This window comes from Tursiops truncatus, chromosome 1 (genome assembly GCF_011762595.2).
Source record: "Tursiops truncatus isolate mTurTru1 chromosome 1, mTurTru1.mat.Y, whole genome shotgun sequence".
NCBI classification, from domain to species: domain Eukaryota; kingdom Metazoa; phylum Chordata; class Mammalia; order Artiodactyla; family Delphinidae; genus Tursiops; species Tursiops truncatus.
The window spans coordinates 127,779,914-127,806,880 of NC_047034.1; the positions used below are offsets into that span (position 1 = coordinate 127,779,914).

At 36.0% G+C, this 26,967-nt stretch overlaps 1 protein-coding gene across 4 annotated transcripts in view; it reads right to left on the reverse strand.

The window, feature by feature from the left end:
- The window catches only part of LEPR (leptin receptor), a 104,032-nt gene that overhangs the window by 70,232 nt on the left and 6,833 nt on the right, over positions 1-26,967 (reverse strand). For 2 of the 4 annotated variants that reach the window (XM_073788730.1, XM_073788722.1), the window contains exons 3-5: positions 7,010-7,135; positions 2,988-3,157; positions 2,205-2,534 (exon numbers count right to left, since the gene is read on the reverse strand). In XM_073788730.1, the coding sequence (XP_073644831.1) occupies positions 2,205-2,534; positions 2,988-3,093 (436 nt within the window). In that variant the 5' untranslated portion in view covers positions 3,094-3,157; positions 7,010-7,135. Of the gene's footprint in view, positions 1-2,204; positions 2,957-2,987; positions 3,158-7,009; positions 7,136-26,967 lie in introns of those variants that run through there. The other 2 variants (XM_073788729.1, XM_019919927.3) reach the window with 2 other exon arrangements.

Consider the following 26,967-nt stretch of genomic DNA (forward strand, 5'->3'; position numbering starts at 1 on the left):
TCCCTTTGGCCTTCAGTTTCCTTTTTCAGAAAGTAAGATAATTAAATTCAATTATTGTTTCTCAAACATTTTTAAAATCCTGAACCACTTAAGTAGGACAGAAGACCCCAAAACTCACCTAGCTCAGTTCATCCTCACTTTCCAAGAGACGAGAGAACATGAAATATCAAGGTACAAGCACATTTGGGGCAGTATTTAAGTGTCTGCTTTAGCAATAAAGCATGGTGATTCACATTGGAACTAAGATGCACATCTTAAATTTTTTTTTTTTTTTTTTTCCGGTACCCGGGCCTCTCACTGTTGTGGCCTCTCCCATTGCGGAGCACAGGCTCCAGACGCGCAGGCTCAGCAGCCATGGCTCACGGGCCCAGCCGCTCCACGGCATGTGGGATCTTCCCGGACCGGGGCACGAACCCGTGTCCCCTGCATCGGCAGGCGGACTCTCAACCACTGCGCCACCAGGGAAACCCTCAAATTCTTGTTATTGTAATATTATAGACCCCACATACAACTTATATGAGTATATTTCACTGTACACTGAAAAACTCACCTGACAATGATAAACTATTAGTGATTTGTAATTTAGAGAGCAAGAATAGCAATAGTTGAAAATCATGACTAACTTAAGACAACACTAATACTTATCTTTAAGCACCACTAACATATTTCCCCATTTGAAGGATTTCTAGCTAGTAGGGACTTTGCATAGGTTGAGCCCTATGCAAACAGCCCATATGGCAGAATATTAAATGGAAATCCTGAATAACCACCACTTAACCTAGTAATTTTAGTTACAAAAACTTAAACTCATTTAAAAATAATGAATTATTAGCCTTTATATATATACGTAAAATTAAAATCTGCATCAAAATCATTTCACTTGATAATCGAAAAAAGTGCTAACATTTTTTGATCATTTTACAGCTCATCACAGGGACCCTAACATTTTAAGTTCATTCTTAATATATTTAATAATCATTGGAATGGCTAAGTTAAGTTCCCTTACAAATTAAAGAACTGTGTCATTTAAAATTAACTTAAATGCTTATAGAGTCAGTTGGAGACACTGGGAGTTATTATTTCTAACTTGTTTTAAAACTCTGATTTTAGGGGCTTCCCTGGTGGCGCAGTGGTTGACAGTCCACCTACCGATGCAGGGGACACGTGTTCGTGTCCCGATCCGGGAGGATCCCACATGCCGCGGAGCGGCTGGGCCCATGAGCCATGGCCGCTGGGCCTGCGCATCCGGAGCCTCTGTGCTCCGCAGCAAGAGGGGCCACAACAGTGAGAGGCCCGCGTACCGCAAAAAACAAAACAAACAAAAAAAACCTCTGATTTTATTGCACAATTATGCTTTATCCTTACTCCTAACCTGATTTCAACAAACTGAGTGTTTCTTCCATCTAATCAGTGGTGCTTTGGCCCTCCAAGGGACATCTGGCAAAGTCTAGAGATATGTTTTGATTGTCACAACTGGGGAGTGAGTGTTAACAGACATTAAGTGGGCAGAAGGCGGGGATGCTTCGAACATCCCACGATGCACAGAACAGTCCCCCATAACCAAGAATTATCTGGCCCACAACGTCAATAATTTTGAGGTTGAGAAATTCTGACTAACCCTACATAGGAGTGTTATATTACGTACGTCTTTATTTTCATACTGTAGGTCTCTACAATGTTAAGTCAATTGTCTCTGCTCTATTTAGCTTTTCCAGAGGCTTGGAGATAATTTTGTTGTTTAGATTTCCACATGCAGAATTATTAACAACATGAGCTATACTTAGTATGCATTATACTTAAACAACAAAAAAAACCTTGATTTGGTTTTTTTGATCTCTCCTTGGTTACGGAGAGATTCCTTGCTTGCTTTAACTAGCTCAACAGTATTATCTGCCATTTGATATTTTATCTACTTAACAAAAATAAGTTGTACTTTTTCTATTTTAAAGCCAATTTAGAAGACTACAAGAAATGTATGTTAAGGTTAAAAAGTTCCCTCATTACATTTTTATTTTATTTTTAGGGGATAGAAAATAATTGGGGACTTATTAGTTTGGTCCTAATTTTATTACTAATATAAAATAATAATGTGTGCTCAGAATCACATCCATAATACATCTATTTCACACAGGTTTCAGAGAACAGAACCATTTTGTTCAATACAGTTAAGTAAGAGGTAATGTTTGGAACATTAAAATACTTACTTGTTTGTTGAAAAACTAAAGAATTTACTGTTGAAACAAATGCCTTCCCTTCAATGTTGTCTGCATGTACAGAGCAGTTTTTATCTTCCTCGCTCCAAAAGCAACAGTGGAAAGTTGTTCTGGATGATAAGTTAGATAAGTAGGTACCACTTGAATTAAGTTTAGTTTCAACAAGTGCCTCATAATGTCCACTCAAATTTGAAGTGTTCTTTGAGATTCCAGCAGGCAAGAGGAAGTCATATGTTGTATTTCGTGGCATGCAAGACAACTTAAATTTCCAGGGAGTAATTGGATATGCCAAGTTAAATGCAGTTATCACATAAATAAATTCTGTTAGGACATTTAAAAGACACACAGAAAAGCAATTAATCATTTTGACTAGACATAAATAGGAAGTATCTAAGATTAAGCCACGTAGTGCTCAACAGTAATTACTTAACTTTCTAAGTGCTCAATCAGTGCCTAATGCATAGCTCTGTGCTTCCACTGAACAAAGTGTTACACTTAAGAGGGTGCATTTATTTATAGAGGTAACTTCACTCCTTAGCACCCCTTTTTTGGAAATTCACAATTCATTTTCCTCATTAATCTAACATCTCATAATTATATTTTAATGATAGGAAATTATAGCTAAATATTCCAATTTCCTTTTGTAAAAAATAAATTATTCTAATGAACTTCCAGCATAAATGGTAAGTATCTGGATGTGCAATTATATAAGCAAACATTAACGTGCTGTTTTAATATTTCTTAATGAGAATAACACCAAAATGTTAACACTACTTTCACTGAGTGCTTTTAGAAAGGGTTTGTCTTCAACATCAGGACAGCTGGATGATTTCCTGAATCTGCCCATGGTTCTCCAGATATATGACATCATATAAGACATGTCCTTAATGCATTCTCCAATAATTGATGCACAATGACAGACTTCTTACAGGAAACGTCCACTGCTGATTAAAGACAATTTATCACTTTTTAGACACATAAAATTAAGAACAATTTTATAATCCTGTACCCCCCGCAAAAATCCTCAGAAGTGATACTTGTATTTTAATGAGTAGTTGTTTGATAATAAAATAATGAATTCTCCATAATTCTTTCTTTTATAAGTTACCTTAACGATCCAACAGCTGTGTTTCCTCATATACAAAGTAATGAAGAATGAAAATTCTAAGAATTTTTCATGGTTTTGTATAGAATGAGACTTTTGAAGGATTATGGTAAACATAAAAATGTAAGAAAATAGAAATTTTTTTTAAAATTCACAAAAGTATTGTTCTAAATTACAAAAGTAATACATGTAAAAATATTCAAATACACAATGACTGTTAACAATTTGGCTTCTAGAACTTTCTATTAATGTTAATTAATATAAACATGTATCAGATGCAAAATTTAAGGCAAAAATGATTAACACGACTAGCATTATTTTTCCCACACTGATAACAATTAGGTATTATAACATCACCAAAAGTGAATCCTCACTGCAACTATGTTCCTTTGGACTTCAATCCTTCTAACATTTATTTCTGAAATTAGAACTCACTAAAAAGAGAACTGGGTATTTCTTCCATTTTACAAAACCAAGAATATGTATTGGTACTAATTAAAAGCATTATATTTTATAGCTGCACATGGAAGATTTGGTTGGCTGAATTGAAATTAGCCTAAAATCCTCAAAGAACTATTTAAAACTTAAAATGTAATAATGAATGTCTTAGACATAGTAACTACTGAATCAGTTTAATTAAAAGATGATTCTATTTTGTTTACATGCTTCCTTTGCAAATGATATTTCTTTCCCTCCAAAGAGGGAAATATATATTCACCTGGAGGCTTATGTTATCATGTTATCATATGACACCTGTTATCATCCTATCATGTGTTATACAAGGCCCCAGACCTCTTCCAATTCACAAAGCTTGACAAAACCACAAACCTTTTGGAAAGCCAATGTGAAACATTAGCATGGAGCCTAATAAAAATTAGATAGAGAATGTAAGAGAGAATGTTACCACTCTTTGATAGCCCCCTGTGGTCTAGTTTTTCTGAAATTTGTAACAGTGGAATTATCCTGGATATTTTCAGTAAATATATATACGGCTAAAATGACAAAGAACAGTATATATAACAAGGAAAGCTCCAAGAGCACTTTTAAAGATTGGAAGTTTGGGATTGACATGTACACACTGCTATATTTAAAACAGATAACCAACAAGGACCTACTTTACAGCACAGGGAACTCTGCTCAATACTCTGAAATAATCTAAATGGAAAAAGAATTTGAAAAAGAATAGATACATGTATATGTATAACTGAATCTCTTTGCTGTACACCTGAAACTAACACATCATTGTTAATAAACTATACTCCAATATAAAATAAAAATTAAAAAAAAGATTAGAGTAGCCAAAAAGATGCCCAGAACTAGCTGACACACAGGTAATCGTTGCCAGAGAAAACAGGTTTTGTTAAAGATGGCTTGACTTTAATTTCAAAAACTTGGAACACAGTCTAAATAAATGAGTTGAGTTAAAAAAAATCAAAATATCTCTAGAATGCTGTAAGAAACAACTGAGAATAGTACAATGCGGAGGTTAAGGGCACTGACCCTCTGAGCAGTGGAAAATTTGCATATAACTTATAGTTGGCCCTCCCTATACACGGTTCCTCTGTATACACAGTTCTTCTGCATCTGCAGATTCAACTAACCTTGGATCGTGCAGTACTGCAGTATTTACTATTGAAAAAAATCTGAGTATAAGTGGACCTGCGAAAACCCATGCTCTTCGAGGGTCAACTATATACTCAAAAGTCACTGGCATTGTGTGACTACTTTCCAACAGAAGCCTGCTATGCTTCACAGAAATTTAAAACACAAGATTCTAAAAAAATGTCTATTAAGCTTTCTCTCGAGGATATTCGAGAGATAGGAATAGGTAGGAGGAAGACTAGTATACATTTAATTTTTGAAAGCATTCTTCTGGTGATAGTCAAGGTGGGAATTCCCAAGGTATACACCATCCCTTGATAATATCCCCTTATAACATTATCTTGTCATTGTTTACTAGTCATAATGGGGAATACCATTTAAAATGACATTTCCTTTCCATTTTAGAACAAATCTGTTATTCTGTATGGTAGCCATTTATTTTAAATATTATCACCAAGTAAACTGCTCCTGGATACAGACAATTAAAGTTTTGACTATCATCTGATATATGTATTCATAATTTAATAATGCTGCATTTGCTAAATAAAATTAAAATATTTAAATGTCATGATATCTTGTTTCCAAGTATGTATAAGGCTGTTAATGTGTATGTATAAATATTCTGAACTGTAAAAGAAAACCAAGTTAGAAAATAAATGATGGGCAAGGAAAAAAAATTTGCAAAACATAATAAATTCTTAGGGCTTGTGATGTTTAATGCTATGTGTCAACTTCACTAGGCCCATGGGGTGCTCAGACATTTGGTCAAACGTTAATCTGAGTGTGTCTGTGAGGCTGTTCCTGGATGAACCAGTAGACTGAGTAAAGCAGATGCCATCCCTGATGTGGGTGGGCCTCATCCAATCAATTGAAGACCTAAATAGAACAAAAATGACTGGGTAAGAGGGAACTCCTCCTGTTTGACAGGTGAACTGGGACGTCAGTCTTTTCCTTCTTTTGGACTCAAACTGAAGCTTTACTCTTCCTGGGTCCCAAACCTGCCATTGTTTGGACAGGAACTTACACCATCAGCTCTCCTGGGTCTCCAGTTTGCCAACTGCAAATCTTGGGACTTCTCAGTCTCCATAATCATGCGAGCCAATTCCTTATAATAAACCTCATCCTAGATATATATAAATCCTATTGGTCCTGCTTCTCTGGAGAACCTTGACTAATACAGAGCTAAATATCTACATTTTAGAAATTTCTAAAAATCAATTGAGACAAATAAAATCCAACAACAAAATAGTCAAAGTATGTGAATTAGAAAATCACATAAAAAAATAGAAATGGTCACTAAACAGTACTCAATCTCACAAATAACCAAATAAATAAAATTAAAGTGAGATGTTGTATTTTGCTTTGACAGGGCAAAAAGGTAAAAGAATGATAACATGCATCTTTGGCAGGAATACAATGGAATACCACTCATATACTCATGTTGGGACTGCAAAAGGCACAGAGCTTTGTGGAGAAGATTTCACAGTATCTATCAAATTCAAACATGTGCTTACTACTCAACACAGAAATTCCTCGTTAGGAATTAATCTATAGAAATACTCTTCTAAATACACAAAGATATATGTATATGAATTTCAATGTAGCATTATCTGTTATGGAAAAAGAATTGTCTATCAATGGGAGTTGTTCAAATAAATTTATAATTTAAGGTACATTCATACAGTTCATTGTCATGCAACCATTAAACAAATAAGTAAATCAGTAAACACTGGCAAAATAGTTGTCATGATAAATTGAAAAGCTGTTAAGTGGAAGAAAGAAAAATGCAGAATGTATAGACCAGTTCTATTTTTGCAACTAGAGATATGAATGTGTGTGTGTGTGTGTGTGTGTGTGTGTGTGTGTGTGTGTGTTATGTTCCTGGGAGGATACACATCACATTGTTTCCAGGAGGTTGGGAAGAGTTCTCATTTTCACACTTATACGTTTGTTTGGTTTGCATTTTTAACCATGAGCAAGAGAATTCCTAACTGGAAACGGGAAATTTGATTAGCCATTAAAGGAAACAGCATCTCTAAGGGCAAAATCTCTACCTCATATATGGATATTTAAAAAGCAAATAACTTACCCCAATGTAAAAAAGCCACACAGAATTTTTGACAACTCATCTTACTTCAGAGAAGTGCACCTGAAAAACAGTAAATCTAAAACAAATACACACGCACATAAAAAAACTGACATATACACAAGCCGTCTGTGGAAAAATATAAAAGGAAAAGGATTATAATTAAGAATTCTTTAAATTGTAATCCTCTACAATACTCTGGATCAGTATCAGTGTTTAACATTAACGTAAAACTGTAAGTTATAGATTCATTCCTACGCACATGCTATTTTACCTAGTTAAAATATAAGCGATACATTGACACATGGCTTAATAAAAAAAATGGCAATGTTCCTTTATGACATGACAAACCAGGACAGGTATCACAGATGAGATTGAATTTTTAACTAAAGAAAAGTGCTCACAATGTTAATTAAATATGTACAGCTGATCTAACATTATAAGTATCACACTCTTCATTTTCTGTGTGTGCTCAGTTCTTAAATTTCTCTTATTTCCTAAAGCCTTTATCTTCACTATGATACTACAAAGCCAAATGATTATAGCATAGGTAATGCACTGCACATTTATTTCCAATAAAGATGAGGACATTTTCCCATATGCTTTTAGAAACCCCCGTTCATTTGTAAATGAGGTAATATTCATTCACATTGGCGAGTTATCAGTAGTTGAAGGAAAGTCTGATGGCTTCATATATGCAGATGATAGGGATGACTTCAGAGACAAACTTTCCCATGAGTTCTATTCAATTTGAATATATTATGAATAAGATTATTTGTACTACTATGTTAACATATTGGACTTAGATTTGTAAGGAAACACTAAAGGCTTTTGATGTCCGAGTCTTTTTCATTATCTCATATTTGGAATTCAGTTCACTATATGAAAATTAATCTGAGGTAAAACACCCTGAATTAAGCGTCAGGAATGTTGGGTGTCAATCAAGGCTCTTTGACTAATCAGCTATAGGACTTGGGACGTCACCACTCTAGACCTCAGGTTCCTCATCTACAAATCAGACTGAAGGACGATCTCTACAATCCCTTTCAGAGCTGCCTATGATTCTGGGGAGACTTTGGTTTAAAACAGTAATCACAGCTTGAGCACAAAGAATATTATAAAGTATTGAGTGAGAAACATGTCTCATAAGTCATATTTGAGAACTGGTAGCATGTGATGAGCAAACAGAAAAACGTGTTTGTTTAGTTCACAACTTACATGACTCTTAGGAAAAAGATGGATGAGTACGACCATTTTGTAGTCTCGTAAATTTGTTTGTCAGACTGAGTTTTTCACCAGGATTTTGGTTCTTTACACACTTGACATCAGAATGTATCTTTACGGTTTCTAGAAATCAGTTCAGTGTGCAATCTTAATTATCTAATGGTATTAAATGTGTGCAAAGTTCTCCCAGGTTTTTTATGCTATCTGTTTCTGATACAACATTGTCTCATAAACAAACCCAAGGTCAATTGCATAATCAGGATGTGTCATAAATGCAACATATCACTAGACTAAGTGTTTCGACTGAAGTGACTAATGACTAAGTAATTCAGTCCAACAACTGATTTGACTCACTGTTAACTCAACTGTTCTACTGAGTCAAGTGGATCAACAATACATCATATTGTTCTTCCTTACATAAGACAACCATTCTTTTATTTAACGTTCCAGGCGAAACACAAACTACTCTTAGGTTTGAATTCCTGCAATCAGGTTTCACTCTTCTATAACAGAGTAACAATCACAAGCGTCAAGAGGGCATAGCCGTAACATTGAAGAGACTGTGAAAGGTGATATTTACATAGACACAAAGAAAGAAATATTTATATCCACCCTAAATTGTACCAGAAAGGAATATACGAGGAGGTTTATAAAAACGTAAATAATAGGGAAAAAATGACATATCTCAAAACTGTGAGGAAAAAAATCAAGCAAAGGGAAAAATTAATGGTAAGGTGACCAAAATGAGTATAATATACAAAACGCCATTAATTGAAATTCACTTCCTACAGATGAGCTTTTAATTTGTTTTAAGTTTTTTTTAAATTCAGAGAAAAAGTGAAACCAACAGTTTAGGGGGAAAGTACGAATAATCTAGGAAAATAGTCTAACACTAAGAACAGAAAGAAATTTTGCCTGAGTAACTTCATAAGATAACAAGTAACATCCTCATAGGTATCCTAACAGCACCTAGTTTCACGGGAAGTTCAAAATTCAATCATTTCTCACTCCCTCCACTGCCAAAACCCTGCTCCAGGCCACGATTGTCTCTTGAGAAGGGCCTCCTAACTGGTCTGCTGGCTGCAGCCCTTGCTCCCCAATTAAGTCTGTTTCCAATGCAGCAGCCAGAATGGTCTTGGTAACATATGGGTCAGCCCATGTCTCTTTTACAAAACACTGCAGTGCTCACCTTTTCACTCAGAGTAAAAGTCCCAGTCCTGTGCAACACTACAAGGTCCTGGATCTCTAGTGCCCCTCTGATCTCATCAACTGCTGCTCTCCCCTTTGCTCGAGTCACCTTCTCAGAGGAGCCTTCCCTGAACAGCCTACCTAAAATTCCAACACCTTCCCCACCCCATCATGTCATATCTGCTGTTCTGTTTACTTTTTTTCTCCTTATTACTTAACACTATCTAACATGAATATGGTTCATTATTTTTCTTGCTTATTTTCTAACTCTTCCTGCTAGAATGTAAACTCCTCTAGACCAAGGGATTTTTTGACTGTGTCCTTTTCATGATATCTTTCCCACATAGAAGCCTGCCTCTCATACAGAAGGTGCTCCATATGTAGTAACTGAATGAATGAGTGAAGAAATAAATAAATGAGTGTCAAGATAAGACTCTTTCTTGAAATAGCCTTCGAAACAGGCTGGTGGTATCACACCAAGACAAAATTGAATAAAAGCAATCTTTAAAAGAGGCATTCTAAATCATCCAGATACAGCTCTTTGAGAAACTGTCGTAATATAAGAGAGAATTTCAGAATGGTGATTCCTAACTACTTCTGGATCATTGACCTTGTTGAGAATTTGGTGAGAGCAATGTACCAACTGGCAGGAGGAGGCACATATACCTAAAATTAGGGCTATAATTTCAAGGGGTTAATAAACTCTCTGAAATTTATCCAAAGCTCCCAGATTAAGAATTCCTAATGTAGGTAAATGAAGTGCACATCCCTCTATAATTATAGCTCCATGAATTGAGTCATTGATAGACATCAAGTTATGAGGAGCTTGAGATGATACGGCCTAGCATTTCTCCTGGAATGTAATCATTCTACGTTGATAGTTAAAAGGAGTAATGTGTCTTATCTGAAATATCTGAAGAAATCTTTAGTAAACTATACAAAGATTCACCCATAGTCTGATCTAAATGACACATCCATTATATCTGGATGTACAGGCACTAATTCAATTTGCATAATATACCAAACATAGTAAAGCATATTAAACATATCACTAACTCTTCAGTTATTACTAAACTTAAAACAAAAGGAAAAATTAAAATCTGTACTCTACATAAATTATTTTATCAGACTTTAATATCTATTGTAGAGAATTTTTGTGTTATTTTTATGTATCAAATTCTACTTATATATAAACAGAATAGTCTCAATTAGTGTTTGAATGAATCTCTGGGCAGAAAAGAAATTAACTACAACTTTCTCCAATGATCTCAAAAAGTCTCTAGATTTGTAGAAAATTTTACAAGTAAGAAAAGCAATTCTGGCAATACTGTTGTTTTGATGAACAAACTCAATGAGCTCCATCTGCCACTAATTTTTGCTTTTACTTTCTGCTAGAGAAGCAGCCATGTATCTTTCACCTAAATAACAACATTTAAGCATTTTATTTAAATATAAATGAAAAACACTCTTAGAGTGTCAAAATTTAGCAAATATACTCTGGTCTATTTCTATTAACCTCATTATTTTAAGTATGTTTACTTTTATTTCTTCACTTAGGAAGGAAATTGGTCATGTTATTCCCATTAAGTAGCTGTTATAGACTTAAATTAGTTTTTTTATTAAACAATAAATTTCTTCCTTCATCCTGGTATAAGCATTTGTCCCTTTGAAAACATAATTTTGAGTTTAATTCCTGATATGACTCTAACTGTGTGTTCTTGTTGCAAATTGATTCCTTGAAATTAGACTAATAAGCTATGATTTATTAACCTAGGTACCAAAGTCAACACAGCTGAGTCAAAATAGGCATCTTACCAATATACGAAGTAACTTAAAATCTGTACATAAATCAACTCATTTAAATATTAGTTGAATACTTGGTAAAATGTAAGTTATTACGTGGGGTACTACGTATACAGAAATTAAGAAGAAATCATCATTTACTTTAAGAATAATATTATTTTTTAATTTTTATTTTATACTGACATTATTTTATTATTTTACATGTCAAAGTACTATAATTCCAGTATGAATAAAGTGTCATGGGACTTCAGATTCAAGATGGCAAACTAAACAAATTGATCTTCTTTTCCTCCTGAGATGCTTTTAGAATTATAGTAAAGTCAATCCACTTAGAACGAGAGAATGACGGGACCAGCAGCAAAAAAGAGATTTAAACTTCTGGAAGATGAAACAAAGACTAACAAAGTAGAATGAAGGAAGGAACTACCTAGGACATTTGGGTAAGGCTCTGTCATCAATGAGGAAACAAACTTGCTTGGGAGAACCCTGGATGTTGGATCGTTTGGTCTCTATATGTAATGTTTGACTTTTTTATCCCCTCATAAACAGCAAAATCTAGCTCTCTGTAACTGTCAGTGGAGTGGTTTACAAATAACCAAAATCAACTCTGCCTAGTTTAAGTAGTGCCAACTGAAAATTGTCACTTGCCATCTGGAATGAAGTCATTAGCCACTGTAGTCGCTGACCTTCAACACACCCTGAAGTGAGTTCAGGGTGGAGATCAGGAATGAGGCACTCTGTGCTCTGGGAAAACCTGGCAGAACAGGCCTTCAGATAGTTAGATATTTTCAAAAGACTTTATGAACCCAATTTCTTGCATCTTCTCACATCTAGAAAAGCACAGTCACTAACAGAGACATCTGATCCTCGTGACTAGCAGCTACCCTCTGCCAAAATGTGTGCTTGATTGCATGTACCCCCTTCACCAAAATCACATATATACTGCCCCCCACACCTCTTCAGAGCAGTTTCTTAGAGCTGTCTGAGAGGCTCTCTCCCGGGCTATAGTCCTCATTTTGCCCCAAATAAAACTTAACTTACAACTCTCACATTGTGCATTTTTTTTAGTCAACAGTAGAAAAGGAACTTACTAAAGATTACTGGGTACCTCACAGAACGTCAGCGAGGACCAGAGAACCCAGCCAGTAAAGCACACAGTCAAGAACCATACCCAACATCTAATGTAGAATTGCTCTAGAAAAGACAGCCCTGACACCACAACAGGACACTGTATGTTATGACTGAAACCATAGTGCCTACTACCTCTGAGTTCTTCTGAGCTCATCTGCCCCTTCATGTCCCACACTTCTCAACTAAAATCTGGCATGAATGCCTCTAAGTGGTAAAACCTAATTCACAATCTACCTTCAGACAGCCAGAAAACTTGGTAAAATATGGATCTATAATGTGGGGAATTCCCAAAGACAAGCAAAGTATTCAAAGGTGTCAAATGGCCAAAGAAAATAAAGAATTGTCCTTTATACTCCTATATGATAAAGGGGGGAAATACAAGTTATCTGAGGAGAACTTGGGCTTCTAGTATAGGCTTGGCACCAACATGATAAAGACCTTACACATCCTGATACTTAAGGGGATAAGCCTTCAGCATAAATGGCAGCTCCTTACTCAAGGGCCTAAAAATGAAGCCTGTCAGATGGCAAACAATGCCCATACACACAGAATTCACATTCTTATTTCTTCACATAAAGCCACCCTGAATGGAGACATGAGCTAAGACATGAAGAAAGTCTTCAGTATAATGGAAAAATTTTGTATAAAGAAAGATAGAAAAAAGAAAACCTACCACAGGGGACACAGAGATAAATCAGAGGAAAAAAAGTAGCTTTAACAAATGCTAAAGAGGACGTGTCAAAAGACTTTGCACCCATAAACTCAAAGATTGTTCTGACAAAGGAATATCAGAGGAAGAAAGAGCTTTGGGGAAAAAAAAAGGAAGAGTTGCGAAAAAGTTTTTCCAATGGAAAGGTTAGAAAACATATTGGCATAATTAATTCCTCCCCAAGGTGGGGGGAGGGGAATAAAGTCAAGTGATTCATATCCAACCAATAGCATTTACAGAAAAAAAGAATAAAGAGAAAATGATCAGCGAAATAATATAAGAAAATTTCCCAGGGCTGATAAGAGACATAAGTCTTCAAACTTAAAAAAAAAAAAAAAAAAAAAAAAAAATTCTACCAACTTCCAAGAAAGAGGAATGGAAAAAAAAATACATTCCTAAGCATATCATTAAGAAATTGCAGAAGAGCAAAGAAGAAGAGAAGATAGGAAGAGTTTCCAGAGAGAAAAAAATCACTAAAGGAACGGTAAACAGAATTAAAACAAATGTTTCATCTCAAAACACTGAATTCTAGAAAACAATCCAGTAATGGCTGATGGAAAATTATAGTTTAAAATTCTATTAGCCAATCAAGCAAGTATCAGAGCAAAACAAATATATTTTCAATAATGCAATGATTTAGAAAATTTATATCCCGTGAATCTCTTTCTCAGAGGTAATTTTATGACGTCTTCCAGCAAAATGAGGAATAAACCAACAAAGAGGGATTCAGGGACTCACGATACAGGAAAGCTTGACTACGACTCAGTTGATGACTCTGCAGGCTTGAGAATGAACTGTCCAGATAGTAGATGGGGTACAGATGACCACTGAAAGGAAATGGCCAAGAAAAAGGTGAGGACAGAAGGCAACTTAATGCATAATATGATTCTGAAGCTGCAAAAATTTGAAAATAAAACAAACAAAAAACCAGAATAACATGAGGGAAAAAAGGAAGCCTTAGTTCAAAATTGAAGCCACTAGTCCAAATAAGAATATGCATTCAATAAGCTTCAAAAAGAAGAATGAAATGGATTCCAAAAAATAAAGGGAATGAGGAAAAAACTTAAAATTAAAGACATAATGAACAAGGCTCACATATCTTCTCACAATAAGAAAAAATTCAGCTTAATGGAAAAAGCCTTATTAAAAAGTCCTGATCTAAATACGAATTGAAATAAAATATGGCACAATTTTGAGCAAATGCTGAAATTAAAAAATCCATTTGAAAGAAGAAAGAATCCCCTTAACCTTGATTCTAGGAACATTCTCCTTTGGGTGGCTGAGAAGTCACATTGAATGAAATAATCCTAGAACTCTTCCTAGTTCTGCAATGAGTAATACTTAAAAAGTCACAATAACACTAATGTTGCTATTTATTTATTTTTCAACTTTTTGGCCTAACCAATAGACAAAAATGAAAAATTTAATTGCAAATATTTAGCATAAAATATTATCAATATTTTCACTGTACAGCTGTCAAAATTGGAGTAGTATAATTATAAAAGGAGAGATGGTGAGAAGGCAAAGGGTGAAATATCCCAACCTCATAAAGTAGGGAGTCAAGAGAAACCATCTGTACTGAATGGAACAAGAAATGGTCATGGAATTATAAACGGAACCAATAAAAGAGGTCAGAAAATTAATATAATTATATGTAGAAGAGGGTCAGAGAAAGAAGGTGAAATTAGTAAGCTAAATTCTTTCCTACTATGGTACCTGTTTAAAGTTGATAAATGAAAATAAAAGGAAAAAAAGTCAATATAAGCATATTATTTAGCCCTACAGAGGTAGCCAATGGAGGAAACAAACCCAGAAATGATTAAAGTTAGTTGTTCTCAAAGTCAGGAATAAAAAAGTGAAGGGAGTGGGGCAACGGAACCACTGTGTTTTATTACAGTAGGTTTTTGTAACCATGTGCATGGATTCTTTTCATGCAGAATTATTATTTTGTCCTTTTAATTAAATTAAGTGCTAATGGATTTCAAAGAAAGTAGCTACTAACAAAGTCCTAGGAGCTAATTAAAAGTTCACAGAAATGACATATTAGTTGAACTCCAAGAAATACAATACAAAGGGAGAGAGTAGTATTGTATTTCCTCTATTCTAAGATTCACAATATTTTAACACCTCTGACACCAGGATCCTTGTTAAAATCGATGTCATCTTACAACCACTGATGGCCTGGTAGCAGCTGTGATCTCGTTGTCATTGATTGCATACACAGAAACCTGGGGTGCTTTTCTAATGACAGACAGGACAATTTTAATCCATCAATATTTCAGTTAACAAACTATTGAAAGACCATTTGAGGAAGGAAGGAATATGAGCCCTGTGTGCTATCTGAAAACCTTCTGTGGACATCTTTTGCTAAGATCAATACAGAGCCAGCATAAAATTTGCAAAATGAACCAACTTAAAAGAAAATTTCGGAGATTGGTTCAAGATGGCGGAGTAGAAGGATGTGCTCTCACTCCCTCCTGCGAGAACACCAGAATCACAACTAACTGCTGAAAATCATCAACAGGAAGACACTGGAACTCACCAAAAAAGATACCCCACATCCAAAGACAAAGGAGAAGCCATAATGAGACAGTAGGAGGGGCACAATCACAATAAAATCAAATCTCATAACTGCTGGGTGGGTGATTCACAAACTGGAGAACACTTATACCACAGAAGTCCACCCACTGGAGTGAAGGATCTGAGCCTCACGTCAGGCCTCCGAACCTGGGGGTCCGGCAACGGAGGGGGAATTCCAAGAGAATCAGACTTTGAAGGCTAGTGGGATTTGATTGCAGGACTTCAACAGGACTGGGGGAAACAGAGACTCCACTCTTGGAGGGCACACACAAAGTAGTGTGCACATCAGGACCCAGGGGAAGGATCAGTGACCCCATAGGAGACCAAAACAGACCTACCTGCTAGTGTTGGAGGGTCTCCTGCAGAGGCAGGGGGTGGCTCTGTCTCATCGTGAGGACAAGGACACTGGCAGCAGAAGTTCTGGGAAGTACTCCTTGGCGGGAGCCCTCTCAGAGTCAGCAATTAGCCCCACCAAAGAGCCTGGGTAGGCTACAGTGTTGGGTCGCCTCAGGCCAAACAACCAACAGGGAGGGAACCCAGCCCCACCCATCAGCAGTCAAGTGGATTAAAGTTTTACTGAGCTCTGCTCACCAGAGCAACAGCCAGCTGTAGCCAGCACCACTCCCTCCCATCAGGAAACTTGCACAAGCCCCGTAAATAGCCTCATCCGCCAGAGGGCAGACAGCAGAAGCAAGAAGAACTACAATCATGCAGCCTGTGGAACAAAAACCACATTCACAGAAAGATAGACAAGATGAAAAGGCAGAGGGCTATGTAACAGATGGAGGAACAAGATAAAACCCCAGAAAAACAACTAAATGTAGTGGAGACAGGCAACCTTCCAGAAAAAGAATTCAGAATAATGATAGTGAAGATGATCCAGGACCTCAGAAACAGAATGGAGGCAAAGATCAAGAAGATGCAAGAAATGTTTAACAAAGATCTACAAGAATTAAGGTAACAAACAAACAGAGATGAACAATACAATAACTGAAAACTACACTAGAAGGAATCAATAGTAGAAAAACTGAGGCAGAAGAATGGATAAGTGACCTGGAGGACAGAATGGTGGAATTCACCGCTGCGGAACAGAATAAAGAAAAAGGAATGAAAAGAAATGAAAACAGCCTAAGAGACCTCTGGGATAACATTAAATGCAACAACATTCACATTATAGGGGTCCCAGAAGGAGAAGAGAGAGAGAAAGGACCGGAGAAAATATTTAAAGAGATTATAGTCAAAAACTTCCCTAACATGCAAAAGGAAATAGCCACCCAAGTCCAGGAAGTGCAGAGAGTCCCATACAGGATAAGCCCAAGGAGAAGCAAGCCGAGACACACAGTAATCAAATTGGCAAAAATTAAAGCCAAAGAAATATTATTGAAAGCAACAAGGAAAAAACGACAAATAACATACAAGGGAACTCCCATGAGGTTAATAGCTGATTTCTCAGCAGAAACTCTACAAGCCAGAAGGGAGTAGCATGATATACTTAAAGTGATGAAAGGGAAGAACCTACAACCAAGGTTACTCTACCCGGCAAGGATCTCATTCAGATTCAATGAAGAAGTCAAAGGCTTTACAGACAAGCAAAAGCTAAGAGAATTCAGCACCACCAAACCAGCTCTACAACAAATGCTAAAGGAACTTCTCTAAATGGGAAACACAAGAGAAGAAAAGGACCTACAAAAACAAACCCAAAACAATTAACGAAATGGTCATAGGAACATACATTTTGATAATTAAACGTGAATGGATTAAATGCTCCAACCAAAAGGCACAGGCTTGCTGAATGGATACAAAAACAAGACTCATATATATGCTACGCTCTACAAGAGACCCACTTCAGACCTAGGGAAACATACAGACTGAAAGTGAAGGGATAAAAAAGATATTCCATGCAAATGGAAATCAAAATAAAGCTGGAGTAGCAATTCTCATATCACACAAAATAGACTTTAAAACAAAGACTATTAACAGAGACAAGGAAGGACGCTACATAATGATCAAGGGATCAACCCAAGAAGAAGATATAACAATTATAAATATATATGCACCCAACATAGGAGCACATCAATACATAAAGCAACTGCTAACAGCTATAAAAGAGGAAATCGACACTAACACAATAATAGTGGGGGAATTTAACATCTCACTTACACCAACGGACAGATCATCCAAACAGAAAATTAATAAGGAAACACAAGCCTTAAATGACACAATAGACCAGAGAGATTTAATTGATATTTATAGGACATTCCATCCAAAAACAGCAGATTACACTTTCTCTCAAGTGCGCACGGAACACTCTCCAGGATAGATCATATCTTGGGTGACAAATCAAGCCTCAGTAAATTTAAGAAAATTGAAATTATATCAAGCATCTTTTCTGACCACAATGCTATGAGATTAGAAATGAATTACAGGGAAAAAAACGTAAAAAACACAAACACATGGAGGCTAAACAACACATTACTAAATAACCAAGAGGTCACTGAAGAAATCAAAAAGGATATCAAAAAATACCTAGAGACAAATGACAAGGAAAACACGATGATCCAAAACCTATGGAATGCAACAAAAGAAGTTCTAAGAGCGAAGTTTATAGCTATACAAGCCTACCTCAAGAAACAAGAAAAATCTCTCAAATAAACAATCTAACCTTACATCTAAAGGAACTAGAGAAAGAACAAACAAAACCCTAAGTTAGCAGAAGGAAAGAAATCATAAAGATCAGAGCAGAAATAAATGAAATAGAAACAAAGAAAACAATAGCAAAGATGAATAAAACTAAAAACTGGTTCTTTGAGAAGATAAACAAAATTGAAAAACCATTAGCAAGACTCATCAAGAAAAATAGGGAGAGGACTCAAATCAATAAAATTAGAAATAAAAAAGGAGAAGTTACGGGGCTTCCCTGGTGGCGCAGTGGTTGAGAGTCCGCCTACCGATGCAGGGGACATGGGTTCGTGCCCCGGTCCGGGAAGATCCCACGTGCCGCGGAGTGGCTGGGCCCGTGAGCCATGGCCGCTTGAGCCTGCACGTCCAGAGCCTGTGCTCCGCAACGGGAGAGGCCACAACAGTGAGAGGCCTGCGTACCACAAAAAAAAAATAAAGTGAAAAAAAAAGGAGACGTTACAACGGACACCACAGAAATACAAAGCATCTCAAGAGACTACTACAAGCAACTCTATGCCAATAAACTGGACAACCTGGAAGAACTGGACAAATTCTTAGAAAGGTATAACCTTCCAAGACTGAACCAGGAAGAAGTAGAAAATATGAACAGACCAATCACAAGTAATGAAATTGAAACTGTGATTAAAAATATTCCAACAAACAAAAGTCCAGGAACAGAGGGCTTCACAAGTGAATGCTATCAAACATTTAGAGAAGAGCTAACACCCATCCTTCTCAAACTCTTCCAAAAATTGCAGAGGAAGGAACACTCCCAAACTCATTGTATGAGGCCACCATCACCCTGATACCAAAAACAAACAAAGATACTACAAAAAAAGAAAATTACAGACCAATATCACTGATGAATATAGATGCAAAAATCCTCAACAAAATACTAGCAAACAGAATCCAACAACATATTAAAAGGATCATACATCATGATCAAGTGGGACTTAACCCAGGGATGCAAGTATTCTTCAATATACACAAATCAACCAATGTGATACACCATATTAACAAATTGAAGATGAAAAACCATATGATCCTCTCAATAGATGCAAAAAAGCTTTTGACAAAATTCAACACCCACTTGTGATAAAAACTCTCCAGAAAGTAGGCATAGAGGGAACCTACCTCAACATAACAAAGGGCATATATGACAAACCCACAGCAAACATCATTCTCAATAGTGAAAAACTGTAAGCAATTCCTCTAAGTTCAGGAACAAGACAAGGATGTCCACTCTCACCACTATTCAACATAGTTTTGGAAGTCCTAGCCACGGCAATCAGAGAAGAAAAAGAAATAAAAGGAATACAAATTGGAAAAGAAGAGGTAAAACTGTCACTGTTGGCATTTGACATGATACTATACATAGAGAATCCTAAAGATGCCACCAGAAAACTACTAAAGCTAATCAATGAATTTGGTAAAGTTTCAGGATACAAAATTAATGCACAGAAATATCTTGCATTCCTATATACTAATGAGGAAAAATCTGAAAGAGAAATTAAGGAAACACTCCCATTTACTGCTGCAACAAAAAGAATAAAATACCTAGGAATAAACCTACCTAGGGAGACAAAAGACCTATATGCAGAAAACTACAAGACACTGATGAAAGAAATTAAAGATGATACCAACAGAGGGAGAGATATACCAAGTTCTTGGACTGGAAGAATCAACATTGTGAAAATGACTATACTACCCAAAGCAATCTACAGATTCAATGCAATCCCTATCAAATTACCAATGGCATTTTTTACAGACTAGAACAAAAAAATCTTAAAATTTGTATGGAGACCTAAAAGACCCCGAATAGCCAAAGCAGTCTTGAGGGAAAAAAACAGAGCTGGAGCAATCAGACTCCCTGACTTCAGACTATACTACAAAGTTACAATCACCAAGACAATATGGTACTGGCACAAAATATAGATCAATGGAACAAGATAGAAAGCCCAGAGATAAACCCACACACCTACAGTCAACTAGTCGATGACAAAGGAGGCAAGGATACACAATGGAGAAAAGACAGTCTCTTCAATAAGTGCTGTTGGGAAAACTGGACAGCTACATGTAAAAGAATGAGGGCTTCCCTGGTGGCACAGTGGTTGGGAGTCCGCCTGCTGATGCAGGGGACGCAGGTTCGTGCCCCAGTCCGGGAGGATCCCACGTGCCATAGAGCAGCTGGGCCCGTGAGCCATGGCCACTGGGCCTGCGCATCCGGAGCCTGTGCTCTGCAACGGGAGAGGCCACAGCAGTGAGAGGCCCGCGTACCACACAAAAAAAAATGAAATTAGAACACTCCTAACACCATACACAAAAATAAATTCAAAATGGATTAGAGACCTAAATGTAAGACCAGACACTATAAAACTTTTAATGGAAAACAGGAAGAACAAGCTTTGACATAAATCACAGCAAGATCTTTTTTGTCCCACCTCCTACAGTAATGGAAAAAAAAACAAAAATAAACAAATGGGACCTAATGAAACTTAAAAGCTTTTGCACAGCAAAGGAAACCATAAACAAGATGAAAAGACAACCCTCAGAATGGGAGAAAATATTTGCAAATGAATCAACGGACAAAGGATTCACCTCCAAAATTTACAAGCAGCTCATGCAACTCAATATCAAAAAAGCAAACAACCCAATCCAAAAATGGACAGAACACCTAAATAGACATTTCCAAAGAAGATATACAGATAGCCAAAAAACACATGAAAGAATGCTCAGCATCACTAATCATGAGAGAAATGCAAATCAAAACTACAATGAGGTATCACCTCACACCAGTCAGAGTGGCCATCATCAAAAAATCTACAAACAAGAAATGCTGGAGAGGGTGTGGAGAAAAGGGAACCCTCTTGCACTGTAGGTGGGAATATAAATTGATACAGCCACTATGGAGAACAGTATGGAGGTTCCTTAAAAAACTAAAAATAGAACTACCATATGACCCAGCAATCCCACTACTGGGCATATATCCTGAGAAAACCATAATTCAAAAAGAGTCATATACCACAGTGTTCAATGCAGCACTATTTACAATCTCCAGGACATGGAAGCAACCTAAGTGTCTGTCAACAGATGAATGGATAAAGAAGATGTGGTACATACATACACTGGAATATTACTCAGCCATAAAAAGGAACGTAATTGGGTCATTTGTAGAGACGTGGATGGATCTAGAGACTGTCATACAGAGTGAAGTAAGTCAGAAAGAGAAAAACAAATATCATATATTAATGCATATATATGGAACCTAGAAAAATGGTACAGATGAACCGGTTTATAGGGCAGAAATTGAGACACAGATGTAGAGCACAAATGTATGGACACCAAGGGGGGAAAGCAGTGGGGGGGTGGGGGTGGGGGTGGGATGAATTGGGAGATTTGGATTGACATGTATAGACTGATGGGTATAAAATGGATGACTAATAAGAACCTGCTGTATAAAAAAATAAATAAAACAAAATTCAAAAAAAAATAAGAGCCCACAAACAGCGTTCCCCTGGGCCACAGTCCCCCTCTCCCAAGGGAACCGATGGAAAAAAAAAAAAAAAAAAAAGAAAACCTCAGAAACCATAGTGAAGCATTCTTTTTTGAAGTGCTATATAACAAATAGTCTTGATAACCCAGAGTATGATACCATTTGGGAAAATACTGACATCAACAACACTGAGTTGAAAAATGATTCAGAAAAACCGGATTCTGAATAAGAAAACGAATTCCTCAATGGATTTCTTTGACTTTTACTTTCCTTATGAGAGTGATATGATTTAAACAAAAATCTTTACCTAAGTAATTCTAAAAGAGCTCTTTCAGTAGACATAAAACAAAAATTCTAAACAATGAGAAAGCATTGTAAAATAAATAGGCAGAGCTTTTTCTTTCTTAGCAGTGCAAAAGCAGTGGTGTATCTTAAAAATCCACAATGTCTTAAAGAATTACAACTAACTAGAAAGAGCGGTAACTAGGAGGAATCAGAGATTATTTTTAATTTGGATAAATCATAACAGATTTCAGAGAGGAGTGAGGATTTAACTGCCTCTTGAAGAATGGGGAGGAATGTGAAGCATATCGTAAGTATTATTTTAAAAGGTTTTCTTATAGAACTTTTTCTTCTCTCAGATCAGACCTGTAACCAGCAGTGTTACCGCAAGACACCCAGGTCACTAGAGAAATACTCAGCTACCTCCTGGGTAGGTCACGATCCTAACAGATAACATCTTCATAATATAACAGCAACTACAATTATCAGGTGCTTATTATGTATGTGCCAGTATGTTTTCTCTCTGTTTATGCATAAACACATATACACACACACATATATGTGTGTGTATAATTTATTTTCTCTTTCATCTCCTACACACTGACCAGTTTGGTTCAGAAACTTTGTTGGTGCATACAGAAGTCTAATTATTTGATTATCTCATAGGTTTAGACACCCAAATAACACGTGCTAAAGTAAAATGAGAAAATATAATTCTGAGAAAAACTAAGTTGTCCTATGCCTTCACCAAACAGCTATTTGGTAACAGCTGTTCTTAAACATGAGTTCACATTTTAAAGCCTATTATAATACCATTATAGACGCCGCTGAGAATCCTTACTTGGCTCACATCTTTAGCTATTATCTAGTACAACTAGATAAAACATTTATACATTTCCATAAACATTACAGAAATTATTAGCCCAAGAGTAGAGTCGGTCAGTCAGTCCGTCAATCTGTCTGTCTCTCTCTCTTCCCCCCATTCCCTCCCTTCCTCCTTCTCTCTTTATCTTTCTCATTCACTGTTATACACACATATATATATACAGATTTGTAAGTCTGTACTGTTTCTGAATTTTCTCTCTAATTGGCAAAGACTTAAAAATTAATATCAACATCACAATGCCCCTTTAGGGTATCTCCATTTGGGTCATTTTTGTTTGCTAGTCCATAGTACTCTAGTCTGATTTAAGTAGGTCCACAGGGTACCAGAAAATTTCATTAAAATAGTTCTCATATGCGTGACTCTCTCCTTTAAGACCATCCACGGACAATGGTTCCCACAGCTCTGTTCTCTCCTCAGCGAGTCTCCATCTACGCTCAGCAAAGCCACAGCTTTAACCCTGCCGACTGGACCACTTAAAGATGCTGATGCCAGGCAAAATTGAAAGTGGGCTGTATTCACTTTGGAGGACACTTTATTGGTACGATAAAATTGTATAAGTGGGAAGAATCTAGCCTATCAATTCTATGGAAGAATAAGAGACTTGCTGACTTTCATTCAGTGAGAATCAATATCCACAAAAATTCCACATAGCCTACCTTAGACATATTCAGTGTTCACATTCTGGAAAAGATTTTAGGGACTTCCCTTGTGGCCCAGTGGTTAAGGATCTGCCTTCCAGTGCAGGGGACGCAGGTTCAATCCCTGGTCGGGGAACTGGGATCCCACATGCCACGGGGCAACTAAGCCTGTGCGCTGCAACTACTGAGCCCAAGTGCTCTGGAGCCTGGGCACCACAACTAGAGAGAAGCCCACGCACCGCAACTAGAGAAGCCCACGCACCGCAACGAAAGATCCCGCATGCTGCAGTGAAGATCCCGCATGCCGCAACGAAGACCTGATGCAGCCAAATAAATAAATAAATATTTTTTTAAAAAAAAAGATTTTAAACTTCCAAGTTGATGGCACTTAAATTTGACAGGGATGTTTTACTACATAACCAGTATTTCTGTGTCTGATATTTCTTATAAAAATCTACTGAATCTCACTTAAAAATATTACAATGGCATTAATCACATCTTGAAGCTTGGCACACCAGCAACGTGGATTGAAGGGTTACAAGAGTGGATATTTCTGGTTTTCATTTTAAAGCCAACAGGAAGCATGAGGATAATCATAAGTCAGAACTACTGAAAAAGGTTGTTAAACATATAAATACATATTTTAAAGTAGTATCCCTTTAATAAAACCCTACAAAAACAGAAATATAACTCGAGAATCACTCCAAATTAATGAAAGCATCCATTCAGCAGGAATACATAATAATTTTAAATGTGTACATGTAGTATAACCTCAAAATAACATATATTTATTATAATGTAGCTTTGAAAGGTATATGGTGAAAATTCAGAGTACCACAAGGAAAAAGACAGATATCCACATATATGGTAGAAAATTTTAATACACTCTCCTAAAGAATGAATAGAACAGCAGACACAAATACATGAGGATATATGAGATTGAAATAATACTAACAAATGATACTGGAACAAAAACATTAACAAATTTGACATAGATTGAACTCTTCTCCCCCAAACTGTAGACTGCATATTATTTTTAATCACCAATGGGGCATTTACAAAAACTGACCACGTACAAAGCCATAAGGTATGTTACAAACAAATCCAAAGGACTAAAATCATACAGACCATGTTCTCTGTCCACGGTGTTTTTAAAACAGAAAAAATAGCAAAAATATAACTACACAAATGCCATATACTAGGACATTAAGAAAAAAAGTAAGCCACTGGGCAAAAAAGATATAATATATTTTAAACTGATGATAGTGAAAAAAGCATCTCAAAACTTAAATTATTTCATGCAGATAAAGCAGTACTGAGAGGAAATTCAAAGAAAGAAACATCATTCTTAATGTGACATGACTTCACCTGTGAGCACTTCAAATCAACATTATACCTGAGGTCCTAGGCAAGGCAGAAAGAGAAGTGGAAAAGGTTTAAGGAATATAAAGGAAGAAACAAAACTGTCATTATTCATGAATGACAAGAAAAGTGGAAAATCCCGAAGTATCTATATGTAAGCTGTTTAACTTAATTACAAAACTTAGCAAGATTGCTGGTAGAAAATATAACTACCTAAAACCAAGCATTTTAAACCCTTCCCAACTTATTATATGAAGCCAGTATTACTCTGATACCAAAACCAGACAAAGACATCACAATAAAAGAAAACTACTGACCAAAATCCTTTATGAATATAGATGCAAAAATACTAGCAAACCAAATCCAGCAATGTATAAAAAGGATTATACACTATGACCAAATATGATTTACCTCAGGAATGCAAGTTTGATTTAAAATGTGAAAATCAATCAATCATAATAATAGAATAAAAGACATGACATGTCCATAGAAAAAGGGTTGGACAAATTCCAATGCCATTTCATGACAAAAACATTCAACTAGGAATAGCATATGAATAACCCATAGCTAACATCATACTTAATGGTGAAAGACTGGCTGCTTCCCTGCTAAGATCAGGAACAAGACAAAGTTATTCACCTGCACTTTCTATTCAACTAGAGGTTTTAGCCAGGGCAATTGAGCAAGAAAAAGAAATAGAAGGCATCCAGATTAGAAACAAAGAAGTAAAACTATCTCTATTCTCAGACTACATGATCTTGTATGTAGAAAATAATAAGGAATTCACAAAAACTATATTGCACCTAATAAGTAAGTTCTGCAAGGTTGCAGAATACAAGATCAATGTACACAAATCACTTCTATTTCTGTGCATGAGCAATGAACAATCTGAAATACAATTAAAACATAATTCCATTTCCTATAGCATCAGAAATAATAAAATACTCAGGAATATTTTCAACAAAAGAAATGCAATTATTTGTACACTGAATGCTATAAAACATCACTGAAAGAAATTAAAGAATACCTAAATAAATGGAAAAACATCCCACGTTCATAGACTGAAAAACAATTTTATTAAGATTGTAATATTTCCCAAATTGATTCAATGCAATCCCTTCAAGTTTATAGCTACATTTTGTATATATATTGACAAGCTGATTCTAAAATTCATATGTATTGATATATGCAAGGGAATAGCTAAAACAATACTGAAAAAGAAGAACAAATTTGGAGGATTCACTTCTGATTTCAAAACTTGCTTCAAAGCTACAGTAATCAAGACAGTGTGGTACCTGGTATAAAGATAGAAGTATAGGTCATTGGAACAGAGTTGAGATTCCAGAAGTAAACCTTTACATTTTTGGCAAAATGATTTTTGACAAGACACTTAGATATGGGGAAAGAATGGTCTTTTCAACAAATGGTGGTGGGACAAGTAGATACCCAAATGTGAAAGAATGAAATTGGTCCTTTCCTTCATTCCATATATTCAAAGTAATCAAAAACCTAAACATAAAAGCTAAAACTCTAATATTCTTATAAGTAAAACACAGAAATGAAGCTCTGCAACCCTGAATTAGGTAATGGCTTCTTAGACTGAAATTAAGTATAAAAATAGATAAACTAGACAAAGTTAAAACCCTTGGGCTTCAAAGGATACCATCAAAAAAGTGAGAAAACTCACAGAATGGGAGAAAATATTTGAAATCCTGTATCTTAAAAGCGATTGTACACTATATGAAGAACTCTCACAACACAACAATAAAAAGACAAACAATCCAATTAAAAATAAGCAAAGAACATTTCTCAAAAAAAAGATATATAAATGGTCAATAAGCACATGAAAAGGTGCTCAATATCATCAGTCATCAGAAAATGCAAATCAAAACCATAATGAGTATCACTTCACATCCACTATGATAGCTTAATCAAGGTTCTGAACTGTAACAAATTTTGACAAGGAGGTGGAGAAATTGGAACCCT